Raw genomic sequence first — 18869 nt, forward strand, 5'->3', positions numbered from 1 at the left:
TGTGTCTGCAGACGTGATTGGGTCATTTGGCAGCGACATCTCTTCAGTGACCTCCTGCTAGGATAGGGAATGGTGGGCGGGGGAGTAAAGGTCGGCGAGATGAGACGGGAAACTACTATGAAACTCTATATCACTACTACATTTCACTTCCACTCTTCTATCTAATCCTCAAAGCTGTTTATCAATGACAAAACCTCTCAGTGTAGACGTGACAGTTGGCTCCTGCAACGATTGATGCTCAGCAGTACTTTTAATGGTCCGCCGAATGGGTCCTGTGAGAGCCTGGTAAATCTTAGATATGTATTTTCCATGAAATTTAAAGTCTGAGCCACAGTGACTACTTTAACCTATGCTGACGAGAACTATGAAAACTTAAGAATCTGGTCTACTGTGGCCTTTAAGTCCGTGCACCTTGTGTCTATTAGGAGTCTGCTGGTTGAACAACTCCTTCCAGATTGTATGATGGCGTGCTGGCAGAGGAGAGTTTCAAGGATAACATGACATTCTGCTGTTGATTTGTTGAACTTGCTCAGACAGATTTTTTTTTTTAACTCCATTTTAAAATCTTTCATATTAGTTTTCCAATACTGTGAAGCAAGGCTAAATCTACCAATGAAGTACCTTTAACATTTAATCTGACTACTTTTTTTAATTACCATGAAAAGACCATAGAATTACAAAACTTGATGATAAAAGTCAATACGAACTGGACAGTAATAAATAAAGTTGAATTCTACTGACAGATTCTACACTATTTACACATACTGTTATACCCAGTATATTCAAACGAGAGCTTCTTCTTTTTTTTTTCATACATCGGATGAGCAACCAACCATAACCCAATGATTAACAATAAAGCTCAGAATAAGCTGATACCACCAGATATAATGTTCAAAATTAGATCAAGTATTTAGATCGAGTACCTTCATGATGCCAACATTTGAAGTCTATTCAAATTTGATTTATGAGTTTCTTTTTTTTTTTTTACCTGGTGGTCAAACATCTCTAAACACTGAATTCAGAAAACGTACGAAGCAACGCATTGCGCCAGATCCTACAGTTGCTGGAACCAACTGCTACTGCTCTGAATAAATAACATACATGACTAATCAGCTATGAAATGGGTTGCACTTAATCCTCCTGTCAGTCACCTGAAGCAACTGTGGATTCCTCTCAAATCAAACTTATCAGTAAAGACGAATGGAGGATGCAGTTTAAAGAGGCTGACAGACACAGGAAATGTTTCTGTAAGGTTTACTGAGTCGAGAAAGACTGCTGCACACAGAGCTGAAATAAATAAATGCAATAATTTTATCGTAATAATTATAGTAACCATCATAGTAAGATTGCTTATTTAGGGTTTCTGTCTTCTTTTATATATAATATATATTTATAACTTTCAATAAATTGTTCCCTTTAATATTTTTCTCTCCTGTATGTATGCACGAGACTTTGGTTTGTTCCACTGAATGTCCTGGTAGCAGCACTCTGTATCCACGGTATCGCGCAGGAGCATCGTCCCCTGGCTCGTTTCTATAGCAATGCTTATAGAGAAGGCACCCTCCCCACTGGGCTTGCCCATGCACTCATCCTCAGGGGAGGCAGGGTACGGGGAGGAGTCATGAAGAAGGTCTCCAGTTGTCTTTGGTTGGTCGTCGGTTTGGTTTGCTGTGATTGGCTGGCTGTTTTTGGTGCAGCTTGGTTTTTATACATTCCTGTTCCTAAAGCTTCAGTCCCTGCGGTGAGTTGTCACGGGTTCATGCAGGGACTTTATGGTCCCTTTCCAGAGTCCCTCGTGATCCAGCTTCACTCATGGTTGTTGCATTCACTCGCGCACACACAACACACAAACACACACATACACAAACTCTAACATACATTTCTTTCTCGTCATCTTCTTGCAAACATACATTTATTCAGTGAATCACTCACTCCATCTTTCCTGCATTCACACCTTCATCACCCATCCTTTCATTCATTCAACAGTCTCACAGGTTCTCACCAATTTAGCAGTGAGACAAATAAGTGCGTCACATGTCAATAGTCCATTGTTGGTCCATTTGATCTATGCAGATCATTCAATCCCTTTGTCCAACCCGCCATTTTTATGTCTTCTCCTTCCAGATTTCCCTTTATCCGTTGGCTGAGCACCCATTCTCTTGTTCAGTCAGTCTTTCACACCCGCGTTCTCTCTGCATGCTCCAGTTGTAATCCCATATTTGACATCTTCCAGCTCATCCAGAATAGGAGGCACAAGGGCCCTGTGGTTTCTGTGGTCATGGCATAAAGGCCTTTGTAGACCCTGAGAGTCTGGCTGCCCTTGGAATTCTTTGGCAATATTTCTGGCCCGTGAAAAGATGCAGACCAGGTTCAAGAGCTTTCAGCATCAGGCCAGATTTTGTCCAGTTGGTCCAGTAAGGGGACTAAAGTTGAGAGGAATGATCACTTACTAGGTGGCTGTAGTGGCAAATTAGGAGGTATAAAGCTAAACCCCATGAATGATTCATCATGTTCCTGGTCAATGTTTTTCCCAACAAAGAGAAGTGTTCATTCGAGTGCGACAGAAGAGTTGACTGGGTTAGCCATTGGCAGGCTCAGGTCAAGGCTTTGGATGAAAAGACTGTGGGTGCTAACATTGGCCACTACTAGCGCGGCCCAGTAGCGCGCACCCTTTTCCCTCGCTTGCTGACGGTGGTGAAGCGGAAGGGGGTGGTGAGGTCAGGTTGCTCCCCAGGTGGGAACCGTTTCATGAAGTGTACATCCTGCTGGTTGGGCAGTGTGTGGGGGCCTCGGCGAGGACGGCCTCTTTTAGTGAAGCCGACATACCAGCCCGTATAGCGTGCTGACATCAGAGCTGTGTAGTGGTTTTCCAGAACCTTTTCCACAAACACGCAGTCGGCGCTTCGATTACTGGCCTTCTAAGAGAGCAGAGAAACCACAGATATATACACAGACACAAAAGCAAAGAGAGGCTGGTCAGGAAATTGTACAGTAATGACAGATTTTTTTTTTTTTTTTTTAACACATCTCTGAAACAAAGAAGTCTCACCTTTCCAACCAGTTTTCCGCGTCGGTTCATGCACAGGTAGAAATTGGTTTCTTTGCCCCGGATTCTCACCTGGCTGCCAAAGGTATCGGCCTCCACTACGAGCTGGGCTTGTGAAGGGACAGACAGAGGGACAGACAGACATTAGAGCCACAGCTGACACAGTAGGTCTTTGTGCATCTGGGGACGACCTAAAGTATTTCACAAAGTTTATTAGATTGCAGCACACAAACAAAGACAAACAGATAAAGATATGATAAAATTACAACTTGCAAAGCTTTAGTCAGGCTTTCATGGACAGGCCTACCACTACGTACTGACAGTTTAATTGCACAAATTAGCAGTTGCCAGAAAACCAGCATTCACACTAATTTAGAGTTTTCAAATTCAAAGTTGCTATTAAACAGTCTCTGGCTTGACAGACTGTCAAATAAGGCCAGTCACACACATGGATGCAAAGGCTCCGACTACAAATGGGCCTTGGAAAGAAGATAACAATAACGAAGAGCACGGAGGAGCAGAAGAGCAAGAAAAAAACACTTCAACTAAGCGGCTGTGATACTGTTATTTAAAAGTGTGTGCACGTGCCCCCATGTGTGCATGGTTTTGTGCATGCGTGTGCATGTTTATCCTTCCAGGCAATAGCGCCTCACTAACTACACATCTTGTGAGAGCTTGTGCCTGTTTAAAAATAAAACCTTAAAACGGTTCCTACATGACCTTAGTCAACAAAGGGGTCAAGAGAAATCAATACCTCCCTCCCTCTTGCCCTCTTCCCCCAACTCTCTTCTTGCCTCCCTTCTGTTCTTTTACTTCATGTTCATATCTTCATGCACTTGCTTTATTTCTTCTCTCCCTGCGAGGATCTACATTCTTTGTGTGGTTCCATGCTTCCATAGTTGGTCAGTTTTAAGAGAATTTCTAAGTGTTATTTGACAAAAACAGATCCGCTTTTGCCATTTGTGGTTCCCATCTTTGGCTTGAAGTGGCATGTTAGCCGTCTGACATGCTTGTAAATGGAAAGGATGTGCTGTCTAATCCATTTCTGGACCACATGCAGAAATATGAACTCCAGCTTTGTGGCGTGGCTTTTTTCTTCTCATTGATTGCGTAGGGCTTAAGAATGGGTTGACTATCATTACATACAGTGAAGGTGGAGAGAAGGAGGAGAAAGTGGGGGATGGACAGAAAGCATGCGAGAGGATGGACAGAGGGAGGGAGAGGAAGCCTGCTGTTTTAAATCCAGAGGAGACAACAGGGAGGATGAGAAATCAATGGAGGGATCGATGAAGGAGATGAGTTTCTAACACTCGGTCCGACAATTTACCTGCCAGGTTGTTTCTCCCACTACCATACACTTTTCCCTAACATCTCTCTCTCTCTCTCTTGCTTTCTCTCTCTCGCTCTCTCTCTCTTGTGAATCATTGAGTCAGCAGCCAGTCGATGAGGTCTTTGTACTCCCAAGACAAGCTTCACTGCCCCTCTGCCAAAGCCTGGGGAGGTGTGAGTGTGTGCTCTTTTGTGAGTGTGCCTGCACAGTTGCATTCTGTCTCCGTTCATGCATGCACTTGGTCACCCTCAAAGTCTTTGTACTTGCAGCCTTTGGATGCTGTGAGTGTGTATGTATTAGCAGGTAAGCGTCTCTACTAGTATACATACACACACTTTTCCATTTATCATTTCTACTCTTTATGTGTATGCATTTGTCTTTGCATGTGTGTGTGTGTGTGTCTTACCATATTTGTCTCCATCTTCTCCTCGGGCACTGATTCTGCGACCAAGCACCTGTACATGCTTGCCACTGGTGCGGCTGTAGAGCTGGTAAACTCGGTGATGCCGTCGACTCATGGTGTCTCGCACCTGTGTCTGGTTTTCCACATGCACACTGAAGTTGACTCCATCCACGCCAAGCACCTGCTGAAACACACACAAACACGTCCACAGGTCTGCCAAATGTTGTAAATTTACTTGAAAACTGCATGCAAACACCTCAGCTTGTTTTTCGTTTTTTTTTTGTTTTTTTTTTATCTGGCATAATCACGCTTTTTCACCGGTGTTGACTCTCACCTGTAATGGATTGCACATCACCAGCATCATCTGGATACATCTGGAAAAAGTAGGGAAACAGATGAGTTTTCGAGGTATGTAAGCAACCCTGAATGTTGGAACGTCTGGGAATGACACCATCATTTCCATCTCTTTCTTCTCTGCCGTTTTCCCTATTCGACCTCTCATTTCCTTATTGGGTGATTGCTCACACTGTTGGACGTGCGGCTGGCACAGCAGCTTGACATACAGACAGGCAGATGTCCAGGGATCAGCAGACGGACAACACCCGCGGCACTGCTTAGAGTAACGCCACCAGCCTTTGGTTCGAACCCACTGACTGACCCATCTGTGACTTTCGCTACACCAAAATCTGGCCTGCAAATGACCTGATTGGACCGTAACAAAATGGCAAACATGCCGAGACAACTAGAACATGTTTTGGTTTGGACTTCTAAAGCAATGGGCTGGCTCATTTGGCTGCCTTGTGTATGTAGACAGCTGGGCTGGACTACAGGTGTACGCTCTGCTATGATGTGGCTTTTGAGAACCGAGAACTGCGGTTACATTTAGAAATGCTCTGAATAAGTGAGAACACGAGCTACTAAAACGTGTGGAAAGAGGATTTATGGAGGAAACAGCTGCTGGTGATGTAGCATGTAGAATTAATGTATATTGTTCATAAATAAAAGCTACCTTTTTAGATTGTATTTCTTAGAATTGTTTATCTAGCTGACATTTTAGATAGATTTTGAGTGAAACAGCTGGTTACACTTACAATTAAAATTCTTCCCAGTTTATCACATTGCTTAATTGAAGTTTCAACCTTGACCTTGGATGCATCAAATGTTATTTACAACTTTAGTGAGGGAGTGATTGTGTTGCGCAAAATCTACTTTGGCAGTCCTTGAACTGCTCTGAATTAGTGGCTGAAAGCTTGATGAAGTTCAGGACCAAGTGTGTGGGCTGACAAGTAATTCTATGAATTTTGTCTTTCCCCACCTCATCTTTTGCTATCTCTCTGCATGCCTTTTCCCTCTCTCTCTCTCTCTCTCTCTCTCTCTCTCTCTCTCTCTCTCTGCTCGGCCATCTTCCTCATCTCTCCACTAACTTGTCTCTCCCTCACTGTCTTTCTGCCCTCTCTACCTTTCTCCTATCACTCCCTTCCTCCCGTCTTCCTTTGTGTTTGGGGTTAGTGAGGTGACTCCTCCAGATTGTCATGGGCATGTACACAGACGTGCAGATGTGCACAGGGTGTAAGTGTGTGTGTACAGGAGAAGCGGGCAGCTGACAGCTGGGCCAAAGCAAAGACATATGCACTGCTAAGAAAAGGAGATAGCGAAGAGGAGAGAGGTGGACTGACGGAGCAGTAAACAAAGGCATGGGGAAAGGGCAAGACAGATGACATAAGAATTATACAGAGGGGAGATGAAGTTGAAGAAGAATGACAGAAAATAAATTCAATGTAAGCTAAGATGTGAAGTAGAGAGGGTCAGCTAAAAAAAATGAAGTTGCATGCCGCAGTTTAAAAGAACAAAATAAGAATAAGTGGTGTAACCCCATACTTGAATGAAGCGAGAAGTAAAAGATAAATATGCGAAAGAAAAGTGGGGTACTGAACTCATGCGCACTGTACCAAGTATTGCCGTCACGTGACACTCACACATGCACATACAATCACAAAAGTCTCGCTTTCTTTTTTCTCTTCTTTCTGAACATTTGTTTCCCATAGCTGGTGCGTTGGCTCCTGATCGTTGTAATAGATGCAGACATCCTGGGAAATGCAGCAGAGCGCTGGCCCTCACATTCTGCCTGCGCAGCCGAAAAAACCTGAGCGCCTGTGCATTGTGAGGACTCTCAGCTGTTAAAACACCACCGCTGCACTGCTGCCGAGGACACTGAAGGAAAAGTGCCTCAGCACTGGATTCCCCCGCTCCCACAGAAACCACAGACACTCCATATTATGCCAGCCACAGAGAGAAAGAGAAGGCGAAAGGAAAGAGGGAGAGAGGATCAGTCGGGAGGTGGGGGAGGGATGAGAAAATGAGAGAATAAGAGAGTAAAAGTTTGGGGAGAGTAAAGACAGAAGGAGGTATGGAGAGAGGGAAAGCCCAGTGCGCCTTGGGCGGTTGCCAAAGCAAGCAATGATCTGACATCATAAACCTGCGTCCCAGCAGATCAGCCATATGGAGGCTGTGGTTGGACGAGCAGGCCTCAGCACCGAGGACTGGGCACCAGCGCGAAAGAGCGGTTTCACCCGGGTGTAGCAGTGGTTATCGTGGTAGGCCAATACTGTAGCTGCAGGCTTCCAGCACAGTGCAACAGTTTCTGACGGTCTGCAGTAGGCCTTATAGTTAAGAATCTGGTGGGTGTGTAAGTGGGATCAGCAGTTTAAATGGGATACAGCAAATCAGAGAGTCTCCACATGTGGGTTTGGGTGAAGAACAGTAACAGGTTGTTGTGGGTGCTTTTGCTTTTCTCAGCAGCTAAATACTTGTGACAGAGTTGGTCAGAAAGCATGTGGATGTAGAAGGCTGTGGTTAAATGGATAGGTGAGACAGAAATGAATGAAAGTATGGTTGGCTGTTGGAGAGCTAAACTAAAACCGGCAGACTAAACAGTGAGGCTGCTCGTCTTCAGATACTGCCATCATTCATCAGTTATTAATTCATGCTATTATATCTCAGCAACTATCTGTGTGTGTGTGTGTGTGTGGGCGCGGGGGGGTTACAGGCAAGACAGATGTAGGCATTTAATCGAGCAAGTGGAGAGAGGCTGAGGGAGACAGACAAAGAGAGAAAAAGTCAGGGAGACACCGGCAGCAGCACACACCCTGTCCAGGTTGTGTCAGGAATGAGAAGTATCTGGAGATGACTGCCATCTGGGAGAAGTACAGTCGACACAAAGGAAGAAAAATAAATCCCTTGGCTTTTAACAAGACACACCTCAAATGGGCAAACTCGAGCCCCCTGAGTCTATATCCTCCTCCCTTAGATTTGCTCTTGGCACTTTATCATTTTCCTATCCCACTAGATAAAGTCTGTGTTATTTGACTCAACTTCTGAAATATTTTCAATAGAAGAAAAAAGAAACCTTTTTTTTTTTTGTGGATGGGAAAATTGTCTTCTCTAAACCACCTTGACTATCCCTGAAGTAGGTGCAGATGGCGATGATGATGTTTATGGCAGGTTTTATGAGTAACACAGCCCTGACTCTGACCCAGTGACCCTGAACTGTCAGCCAATCAAAACAGGGCCTTCCATGGCATGTTTTCTATGGGGACTGATGAGGAATGATGTAATCTTTAGACAAAGCCACCTTCCTCTCCATCTTCTCCGGTTTACCCATAAAGTACTTTAAAGAACTTAGAATAAAGCCTGAACTAGAGTCCAGAAATAAAACAATAACAAGATAAAGTGATTGAAGCGACTTACAAGACGGTCAACGTGGAAAGAAGGGGCCACATTGCTTCCCCCCTCCACTATGGAACTTGGCCCAGAGACGGTCTCCTCGCACGTTCCGAGCCAGTCCGACAGTCCGCAGAGTTGTCTTCTGTGTGTTGAATCCGGTGGATGCGGTGCGGAGCCAAAGAGTTAGCGGACTCTCCTGTTGGCATCGGCGGCGGCGAGCCCCGGTTCCCCCGGTATCGGCAGCCTAAATGTGCGGCCACGGGCAAGGTGGGGTGTGAAGCCAGGGTAACTGTGCCACTGTGACCGCGGGGCAACCTCTGACAGCTGTCCAGACCGCTGGAGGGGCGGATGGGCGGGGGGGGGGGGGGGGGGGGGAGCAAAGGGGTTCGGACTTTTAAAAAAGCTGGCGCTGCGCGTGCCTGACAGGCAGAGGAACAGGTGAAAGCGCGCTCACGCGTCACAAGACAGCCAATTCCAATCGATCTTGTTGACCCCCCGCAGTGATGCGTGGCCCCGTGAACAGATGCGGCGCGTGCGTAATCTTTTGTGTAATCCAATGCGTAACGTTTCGGCGCAACAGCAAGCTCCTGGACCCCCAAGATGCTAAATGAGTGTCTGTCCCGCCACGAACGGGGAGGTTTAGTCCCAGCAGAGCAAGGTCAGAGGCTGTTGAAGGTGGGCTACCTGGGCTGGCTGCTGGAGCAAACGGTGTCCTGGAGAAGGGCGCTCTGCGGGCGCACGGTAATGCAAAGTGGCCTCGGTCATGTCTGCGCCCCCACGCTGGCTTAACGGATCTGTGGCTCAGGTGACACCGGCCAACAGTGCTCGACAGAGAGGGTGATAAGGTCCCGGAGCGGTCCAGCTCAGAGGGGTATATGGAGACTGGTGAATGAGAATGGGAGGGGATAATAAAGGAGAAAGAAAGACGAGGGAGGGAGGGGTGGCTGGAGAGGATGGGAACAGCTGTGACTGGGTGGCGGACTCAGCCACCCGCGACACGGCGAGGAAATGACAGCCGCACTTTGCACCTGATTTTCCGGACTTCCCCGCTTTCCTTAGCCGCTGGTTGCCGCCTGGCAGCAGAAGTTCTCTGTGCGCCCTCTCCGCACAATACCTGCCAAAACACAGCACGATGACATCACCTCCGAAATGTTTGAAGGGGGAAAATGCAATCCGATCTTTTTATTTATTTTTTTTAAACGTAGAAAGTTTAAGCAGTTTCTCTGAAAGGGGGAAAAACACCAAAGTTTCCTCGTTCCGAGAAAGAAGAAGAAGAAGAAGAAAAAAAAAACGAACTCCGCGCCGCAAGAAGAGAAGAGTCAGGGTCGCCACTTTCTGGAGAAATTAAAAGTTACAAAGTGAGTCCGCTGGAAACATGTTTACTCAAAATCACACTGACAGATCGACTCCCAGTCCAAAACCTGCACCGTCCTTCTCCATGTATCTGCCTCCTTGCTTCATTCAGACACCAGCAGAAAACGCAAGGGAGAACGCAAAAGAACCCAGCCGTGCGCTTTTATCCACTTCACTTGTATTATGCAGATCCTTCTCCCTTTCAAAAATTCCAAGGTTTCTTTTCATAAAAGCTCTTCTTGAGGGGGGGCTGCACAGGAGAGGCGCGTCGGCAGGCACAGACCTCACTCCAAGAAAAACCAGAACAAGATTTTAACAGACGCGGATCAATCCTCCCTCCCTCCCTCCCTCCTCTATGCCTCCCTCCCACCTCTCTCGCTCTCTATCTCTCCCTCACACTCACACGCACGCTAACTCACACGCACGCACACTTATTGGATCAAAATGGGATTAGTCAGTCGCTATGCGATGCCGACCAAACTTACACAGCAAAAAAATAAAATAAAAAAAAAAATAATAATAATAATAATAACGTCAATTTTAATGAATGGTGAGATAATTTTCCTTATTTTTTTTACTCGTCTTTATGTTTTTCGTATCGACCACTTTTCATGTTGGACAATTGAGTTGATATTTCTAAATTATATAAAAACAAAGTAAATGAATTGGAAACTAATAGAATGATGTAATTGTACCGGGAGTATTTTACTTTCCAGAAATAAAGAAAGGAAAAAGTGCATTTCAGACAGATTGGGTTTTGAAAGCATCTTTGGCCAAAAAAGAAGAAAAAAAAAAGAAAGTGTTCTGCTAAAAATACTCCAACAATAACACATCTGGAAGAAACAGGTGAACAGCTGTCGTCAACAAACTGACTTCTTGGCCATTATCTCTCCTGAAGATAACCTCTTTGCAGCCTCAGTGGCCCCAGGTTGACGGTGGAGGGTGAGGAATGGAGGGCTCCCTCCCTCCGTCTTTCTCACACACACACACACGCACGCACGCATACGCTTCAGAGTCACCGCGCTTTCAAGTGATGTATTTTGACTCCCCATTTCATAACTTTTAAGTTAAACCTTAAGAGGGAAAAATGAAACGGAGAATGGGAGACAGTGGGGAGGGCGGTATGTAAGCACGGACATGGATCCAAAACGAACATTTCTCAGAGATTTCGGCAGCAACGCCCGCTCAGCGCTCCCAAAACTCCCTCTCACCACCGCACAACCGCAGACGGTCAGCCAAGCCAACACAACACTCCTACCATACCTTTCTCTCTCTCTCTCTGTCTGTCTCTCTCTCTCTCTCTCTCACACACACACACACACACATACACACGCACACACAAAGAGAGAATAAAGGGAAAGAGTTAATTTGTTCGTGTGTCCATGTGTGTGTAATAGAGGTGGGAGGGTGTTGGCCTCATACATCAGGGACAGTTATCTTGGCTCAAAGTGTACGCTTATTCTTTTCATCATTGTACTTTTAAATCACACTCATGCACAGACTTTTCGCAACTGGACAAAGTTGAGCTGGGCTGGGTTAGGGGCATTGTGGTTGAATGCCTTTCCAGTCATGCTCCATAGACAAGCCTTTGGCCCTTTTTCCTACTACTGGCTCTCTCTGTCTTTGCACCTGTGTCTGGGCGCTTTTTCACTGCTCACCACAATGCTGCAAGGGACGCGAGTGTAAATGTTGTGGAGAGGGATTTGAACCACATTCTGGTGATGAGGTATGGGCCTGTCTGGTACTCTTAAGCCCAGATGGAAGGGTTCAGAGTGGGGGCTACAGCACATCTTGGAAATAGAAAGTGCAGACAGAAGAGCTCAGCTGTATTCAGATAGCAGCTTTAGGTTTTCGGCTTAAAAGTAGAAGTAGATTTGTTCATAGTGAAAGAGGATCTTGGTTGTGTGTTGATTTTACTTCCATTCCATTTATATCCATGAGATGTATGTTGCACAAGGAGCCTTTGGGGAACATGCATTTTTCAAGTCATATTGGAGATTAATGCTAACAAAAAAACAACAACAAAAAAAAAAAAACAACAAGATAGCAAACTGAGGGCCCAGTCAAGAAAAGGTCGATGTGCAAATTTTCTTATTGCTTCTTGATTATTTTCTGAATTTGTAGATTTGATAATGAATGCAAAAACAAAACAAAACAAAACAAAACAACAAACTTTTATAAACAGGAACTTTCAAACAACAATGGAACAACCTCAAAAACAAATAGCTTGGAAAACCAAACAGGTCTCTTCGTCCCTCGTCTTGGGTTCTTCTGTCACATCACTCTTTCTTTCATTCATTTTCTGTCCACTCTATCTGTCTCTTTAATCTCTCCGGCTGTTTTTTATCTGCTCTCTCTGTCCCTTCCCCGGTTTGCAGCCGGCATATTGATTGCTCATGTCTTTGCCTCTGCAGCTCCTGCTTATTGATCTTTGGCTAAGACCCGCACACACAAACACACACAAACTTGTATGCTCAAACATCCTCACACACATGGATGTCCCCTTCCCGTTCCTCACACTCAAAACTCATCTTACTTTCATGCAGGCCAATTATGCCGTGCTTAATATTCACACATGCACATGTGCATGCACTCACATGTGCACAAACACATGCCAAAGCGACACACACCAGGACACCAGATATTTTTTTTGCATATACCCTCTGTTGTGTTGAATAGACTTGGCATTGATGGACGTTATGCCTTTGTGCTCCTCTCTCAACTCATTAAAGTGAATGAGACCCGTGTGTGTGTGTGTGTGTGTGGGTGTGTGTGTGTGTGTGTGTGTGTGTGTGTGTGTGTGTGTGTGTTTGTGTTGGTGTGTGTCTGGGGCCCTTTAGCTGCTGTAGGTCTAGGCCTTGCTCTCTCTCTCTCTCTCTCTCTTCGTATTTCTCTCCTTCTCTGTGACTTGGCCTGCAGGCTTCTTCATCTAGGGAGCCTGGTCAATATGGCTATTCTGTCTAGCAATTAACATCGATCAGTGCTCGTCAATACCGTCAGCACCCAGACAAAGACCCAGGGTGCATTGCGTGTGCTCGCCCTTTCTCTATCACAGCCAAACAAATCCCCAAACAGCACTTTCATTATATGAGGGCACTCTGGCCTGACCCAAAGGTCATCATGCAGGACTCCATGCTATGGGTGACCGGAGTAAAACCTAATGCAAAGCTCTGTGTTTTGAGCCCCGAGCCAGTTGTTGCCTCATTACATCAGTTGTGTATGCATGTGTGGAGTTGTGGGTAAGGAGTCAAGTTTGGATATGGCTTGGTTTGGATTTAGTTGCAGACAAGCTGGCCGAGAGGCAACGCTATTCCCCTGCTGTGCACTCCAAAGTGTAAGACACTGAAAACTTTGAACAGTATGAATGCAATCCATCATTGCGGTGACATACTGTGCAGATTTTGAGTTTTCAGATGTGTCAAGTGCGGTGGATTGTGTCCAATTAGCTTTGTCTATAAGGTATGGGCTGTATATGTTTGAATGGGAGGAGGGACTGGGAAACCAGGCCTGCATGCACGCTGGATCTCTAGAGGGAGAAGAACGCTTGTGGCTTTGATTAATACCTGCAGACATGGACCCTAAACTTCACATCAGATGTTGAGATGTCAGCCTAACATTGGTTTCTTGGATAGATATCCCTACTCTGTTAATCATGGGCCAAGTTTAAACTGTTCCCCAATGTGTAAATGTATGAGACACTTAATAAAGGCCCTTTGATGACAGGGAGGCCCAGTCGAAGTCAAGGAATGTGTACAGTGTGCTGTGCTTTGAAATGAGAACCTGTTTGCCACTTGTCCGCGTCTGCAAGATGAGAGACTCGACAGCTGCAAGTAAGTAAGAGCAGGAATTAATTAGCAGAGAGCGATAGCAAGCAATGGCTGAGATGAAGAGAATAGTGAAATATTGTTTTTATTAGCTGCAATGTTGGTGGTGCACAGCCTGCTCCCTTCTCTCGCTTAGTCAGATTAATCCAGTGAATATTAAAGTTTGCTTTGCTCCCATCCTGGAATTCATTGCAGCTGTTGTCTTTATACACAGCCCAGCTGAAGCACTGGAATAACTTTACTTTGACACTTTCAAGTTTGAGGGTTTGATGCTGCTTTGGACTAGTGTCAAGGTGATTATTCATGCAATCTAGCTTGTCATCGTTACACCAATTCCTGGCTTTACAGAGTGAATTGCATCTAGGTAGCCCCCTTGCTCAGGCTAAAGTTCTATTTCCAGCAGGACATATGTTACAGTTGTACTGGCTTTTTTCTAGTGGCTTTAATTTATTCTCATTGTTGTTGATTTTTTTTTTTCTGAAGTACTTAAGAATACAAGACATCTTCGTAATTCGAACTGACAAACTGTCAAGAGCATGATATACTTTCCTCACATCCAAGAACATATACATTCCAGCAGCGAGAATTGTCTCATCTCTTTCCCTGTGCCATCTGGCGAGACCACTTGTTGAAGCTTGACATTTTGCATTGATGAAACTTTCTGTAAAGAACAAACAACTCCCCACCATAAAAAGTGTCCTACTTGGAAGGTGCTGTCTTTAAGCAAATGGATCATATACTTATAAGTATCAGCATTAGGAAGCTGCGACAGAACGTCATGTAGAATTTCTGCCCATCACACTTAATATAAACCATAAGCTTTTATTGTTCAGATTTACCAGGAAAATCAACAGATTAATCGATACATTGTGCATGATCAATGTTAGTCTTTCTGCATGCTGTCTGCCACTGATGGGCAGAAGCTGTTTTGTGTCCTCTGTGTGGATGTACAACTTAATTGCTTTTGACCAATGAGGTTGTACATAAATATGCAACACTCTGTGACCGGGTGGATGTTTGTTTAATTATGCTCCTTGTGGTTGTGTGTGTTTGGTTGAGTGATTACGCCATGACCCTCAGTGACAGACTGTGCACAGCTGAGCATGTGGCGTTTGTGGCTGTAGTGTAAATGGTTACTGGTTATGAGCAAAGACTGAGCCAACCAGAGTGTGCATGGTGCAGTGTGTGTTTTGTGGCTTCAGTGTGTATGCGTGTGTTTATGTATGGGTGAGAGATATCCTATGCTCCTTCACGAACGGCGAATTGCAGCTGTGGTTTGCGTTGGACACAGATCCAGCATGTTGTTTTTTTCCTTCCTGTTTCATGTTGATGTGCTCAGTGATGGAATCCATGAGCATGGTAACCTTCACTCCTGTCATCTTTTCTGTTCGTCTCTTCCGCACTCCTCCCTTTTCTCGTCCTCCGGTAAGTGCCCTTTAGTCTTCCATCCTCCTCCTCTCTGTTCTTCTTTGGGCTGCTTTGGCTCGTTTTCACTGTGTCCGCTTATCCCATTCTGTTTTTTCGCTTTCCCTGCCCCTTTAGCCTTGCCACTGGGCAGAGGAGGAACTGTAATGTTTATGAAACCCTTTAATGTGCTATGTAATTACCCTGGCAACACCTCCCATCATTACTCATGCCAATAAAGCACCTCTAAATTGACATGTCGGAGTGGAAGAGTAAGAAGAAAAAAGCAAGAGAGAGAGAAACATAGCACACACTTTCCATCTTTCACCCCCCCCTTTCCTCCATTAATCTTTTCTCTTTTCTTGTCTGTCTTTCCCCAGTCTCAATTTGTTCATCTTTGTTTTGTCGTTTCTTTCATTCTTTCCATCCACAGCTCCTTCCTCTCCCTCTGCATCCCTTTCTCTCTGACTAACACTGACTTCTGCCAGATGCCCAGGTGGTGGTCAATTACAGCACAACTCCTCTTGGAATAACAAAAGCATTCTTAAACTTGCTCCAGTAAGCCTATTTTAGGAAGACTTCTCAGTAAGTTGGGAACTGTGTGAATGGACGAGAAATAAAGGAAAGAGAGAGAGAGAGAGGGAGAGAAAGAAAAAAAAAACTTACTGAAGGAGTGTTTATGAGGATGCATTGACCAGATCACCATCTGCAGAAGTTAGGCATAAGTGATGCATTCCTACAAATTGTTGTGAGTAATGCACAATTGTTTGTTTATGGTAAAAACTTCCATATGCAATTAACACATACTCTCACAGCATTCCCTCCCTTTCCAGTGCACCCACCCATGCTAGTTCTCCAGTCACTTTACCTCCCACTTAGACAGCTGAGGCTCTGGCTCTTCTTGTGTTCACACTTGCCCTGAGACCCTCAGCTTTTTTTTTTACCTCCTTCCCTGTCAATACCGAAATCAAAATTTGCTGCTTCTACTGTAATACCCGTTGCCCATTTTCCTTTTTCCCTTTTTTTTGTGGGGGGTGGGGGGTGGGGGGAGCTGTATCTTACTATTCTTTTTCTGTTCTGGCAAAATTCTAATTTGTAAGACAAATATTATAACAAATTAAGGAGCAAAACAATGGGTGGGTGTCTGCCTGACGTCAGTCTGCATTTCATTAGCAATCGCTAAGCTAACACGTTCCATATGGAGGAGCCTGCAGGGTAGCCCCCTGCTGCCCAGTCCTAGCTTAGCCCAGCCCAGCGTGGCCCAGCTTGACTTGGTTGCCACGGTCTGCCCCCACCCTCATTCTCAGTCAGGCCCCGTTTTGGACCCCATCCGGGCCCCCGCCATTATGTCATCTTTAATTTGGACTTGTCACACATCACCTGACACCTACCCCCGTCATGCTGTAACCTTTTGTCCCGTTGGAGCGAAAAAGCACTCCAGAGGATTTCTCCCTCTCCTTTTCTCTCCCACTTTGCCTGTTGTTTTATTCTCCATTTTCTGCTCATTCTTCCTCTTTCTCTCACGCTCTTTCCCCCTCAACAACACTCTCTCTGTTGGCTTCTGTCACTTTCTGGCTTTTTCTGTTCAAACCCTCACTCCTCATAAACCCACCTGCCTTTCCCCTTTGTCATTTAGACTTAGGTTTAAGTATGCATAAATGAGCGTGTGTGTGTGCGAGTGTACTAGAATCAGAGGAAACAACCAAGAGATATTCAGATGATGACCTCTGCTCAGTCACCCATAAGCCTTTTTTCCTATAGACCCCCAACAAATGGGCTGAATGACAGTGATATATGGGAAGTGACAGTCGGAGGGAAAGTAAAGCGTTTTGGAGAGAGCTAAATTATAGCACATGACAGGATTCTGGAGAGAGGCTGGTGTGCTGGATAGAGCTGTGGACTTGTGGAGAGTAGCAGGGCTGTGGGGCTGTCTCCTGTGATGGAAATATGGAATGTGACGGATCTCTGGAATTTGATAGAGGATGAAGAGTGACGAAGACGGAGAAAGACACACGGAGGAAAAGATCAGAGGAAACACGCAGATAATAAAAGACCCATGACAACAGGCAGAAGTTTGCTTTGAGTGGAGTGAAACAAAGATGTGTATCAGGTGTGTTGTCAATTTAATGACTCATGTGAACAGGTATGTGAGTGTGTGTGTGTGTGTGTGTGTGTGTGTGTGTGTGTGTGTGTGTGTGTGTGTGTGTGTTTCCTTCCACATGCATGTGCCTGCTAGGTGTTTCTGGTAGCTGTCCCTCATCACTACTCTGTTCCCTCAGGCCTTTGCTGCTGGCATCACTCGCCTGTTCAACTGATTTGTTACTCTGCTTCATGCTTTGCTTTTGGCTCCTATTCTATTCTATTCTATTCTATTCTATTCTATTCTATTCTATTCAGAGCCATATATGAAAGAGAGTGATCTGATTGAGTCTTGTTGTGATTTAGGACTAAGTTACACTGGAGATGAAAAGCACCTTTGAAGAGAGCAATAACTCTATTTGAATTACATCTCAGTCTTAACTCCCTTTTACTTCTGCTAAAATACAACAACAATGCGTTAATCAAGTTATGACGGTGAGATAACAGTTGTATAAATTATTCCCTTCATCCAAGCAGTCTGTACTGAGTATTTGGACCATAATCACTTGGTGAGGACTACACTGACTAAAGCAAAAGGAAACTCAAAAAGCTATAAATACCCAAACAGCTACATATTGGATCAAGGACTGAAAATGGAAAAGAACAGACAAACCCATATTAAACACATCTAATTATCTTCATCTAAATTCCTCGGTGTTAGGCAAAGCCAAAAAAAAAAATATTCCCACACATCCGACAGATGCTTAACAAATCTAATAAATACAGATGCTTTCACAAAGGCCCAGGGGTTCACAGGAAAGCTTAATGAGTAAGAAAATGGTGATTTTTATAGTTACCAGACCGAAAGTGTTTGAAACACCTGTGAGACAATTTAGTGCACTAAGCATCACCTTCATTAAAACCTGAAATGAGGAAAGCAGAGAGGCATTCATCCCACCAGCAGAGTTCACGGCATTGAGCAATCCACGATAATGTGCAACGAATCTGCTCTTAAGTTCTACCTTTTATTTCTCTTTAATAATATGTAGTGTATCTAAACATTACTCACTGTCGTCTTTCAAATTTTGTACCAATCACACTAATCCTCTATTTTTCAGAGTCCAATTTATTTCCCAGATATTAAAAAAATGTCTGATATACATATGCACATCTATGTCATCTCATTAAATTATCGACTTGTAAATGAAGTACATTGATATCTGAGATGAATCAAGCAGTGAGTGGACAGTCAGCAACAAGGCGACATGTTGGAAGCAGAAAAACTGAGCAAGTCCGACATTCTGAGCACTTTGGATGAAGACCCAGTTGTGATGGTTAGATGATACCTCAGTGGGAGCATTACCAGACAAATGATGTTGGTGGTCTGCAATGGTTGACTAAGTAAGGAAAAGTGGTGAACGAGTGACAGAGCCATAGGCACAATGGGATCGCTGATGCATGTGTAGAGCCGAGGCTTGTCCGTGTGGTCTAATCACGCAGCGGTCCAACTGTTGCAACATTGCTGAAAAAAACCTAATAGTCTTATGAGTAATGACAGTACAATTTATTATAAAACAGCGCAGTACAACTTTATGTGCGTGTGGACAATGATAATATATACCAGCAACTGAAACACTGATAACGATCAAATACGTGCAGCCACTGCAACATTCAGAACTTTTGTGATGGTTGTGTCTTTAATTAACA

General features: G+C 44.6%; 1 protein-coding gene across 3 annotated transcripts; it reads right to left on the bottom strand.

The window, feature by feature from the left end:
- Nucleotides 1-1702: 1702 nt before the first annotated feature.
- Nucleotides 1703-8844, bottom strand: fgf18a (fibroblast growth factor 18a). 3 transcript variants are annotated; one of them, XM_030115099.1, is made up of 5 exons: nt 8527-8844; nt 5114-5153; nt 4783-4960; nt 3050-3156; nt 1703-2918 (listed from the first exon to the last, which is right to left on the bottom strand). In XM_030115099.1, exons 1-5 carry the CDS (start codon nt 8556-8558, stop codon nt 2646-2648), a joined length of 630 nt encoding a protein of 209 aa, XP_029970959.1. In that variant the 5' UTR covers nt 8559-8844; the 3' UTR covers nt 1703-2645. The 3 variants fall into 3 exon arrangements, with proteins under 3 accessions (XP_029970959.1, XP_029970951.1, XP_029970941.1); XM_030115091.1 differs by having other exon boundaries at nt 1703-2915; nt 4783-4963; XM_030115081.1 differs by having other exon boundaries at nt 4783-4963.
- Nucleotides 8845-18869: the final 10025 nt, after the last annotated feature.

This window comes from Salarias fasciatus, chromosome 2 (genome assembly GCF_902148845.1).
Source record: "Salarias fasciatus chromosome 2, fSalaFa1.1, whole genome shotgun sequence".
Taxonomy (NCBI): domain Eukaryota; kingdom Metazoa; phylum Chordata; class Actinopteri; order Blenniiformes; family Blenniidae; genus Salarias; species Salarias fasciatus.

Coding starts and splice junctions, on each gene's coding strand:
- fgf18a (XM_030115081.1), bottom strand. CDS start 8,558: ATGTGGCCCCTTCTTTCCACGTTGACCGTCTT. Junction 5,154..8,526: donor CTTTCCACGTTGACCGTCTT/GTAAGTCGCTTC, acceptor TACTTTTTCCAG/ATGTATCCAGATGATGCTGG. Junction 4,964..5,113: donor TGATGTGCAATCCATTACAG/GTGAGAGTCAAC, acceptor TGTGTGTTTCAG/CAGGTGCTTGGCGTGGATGG.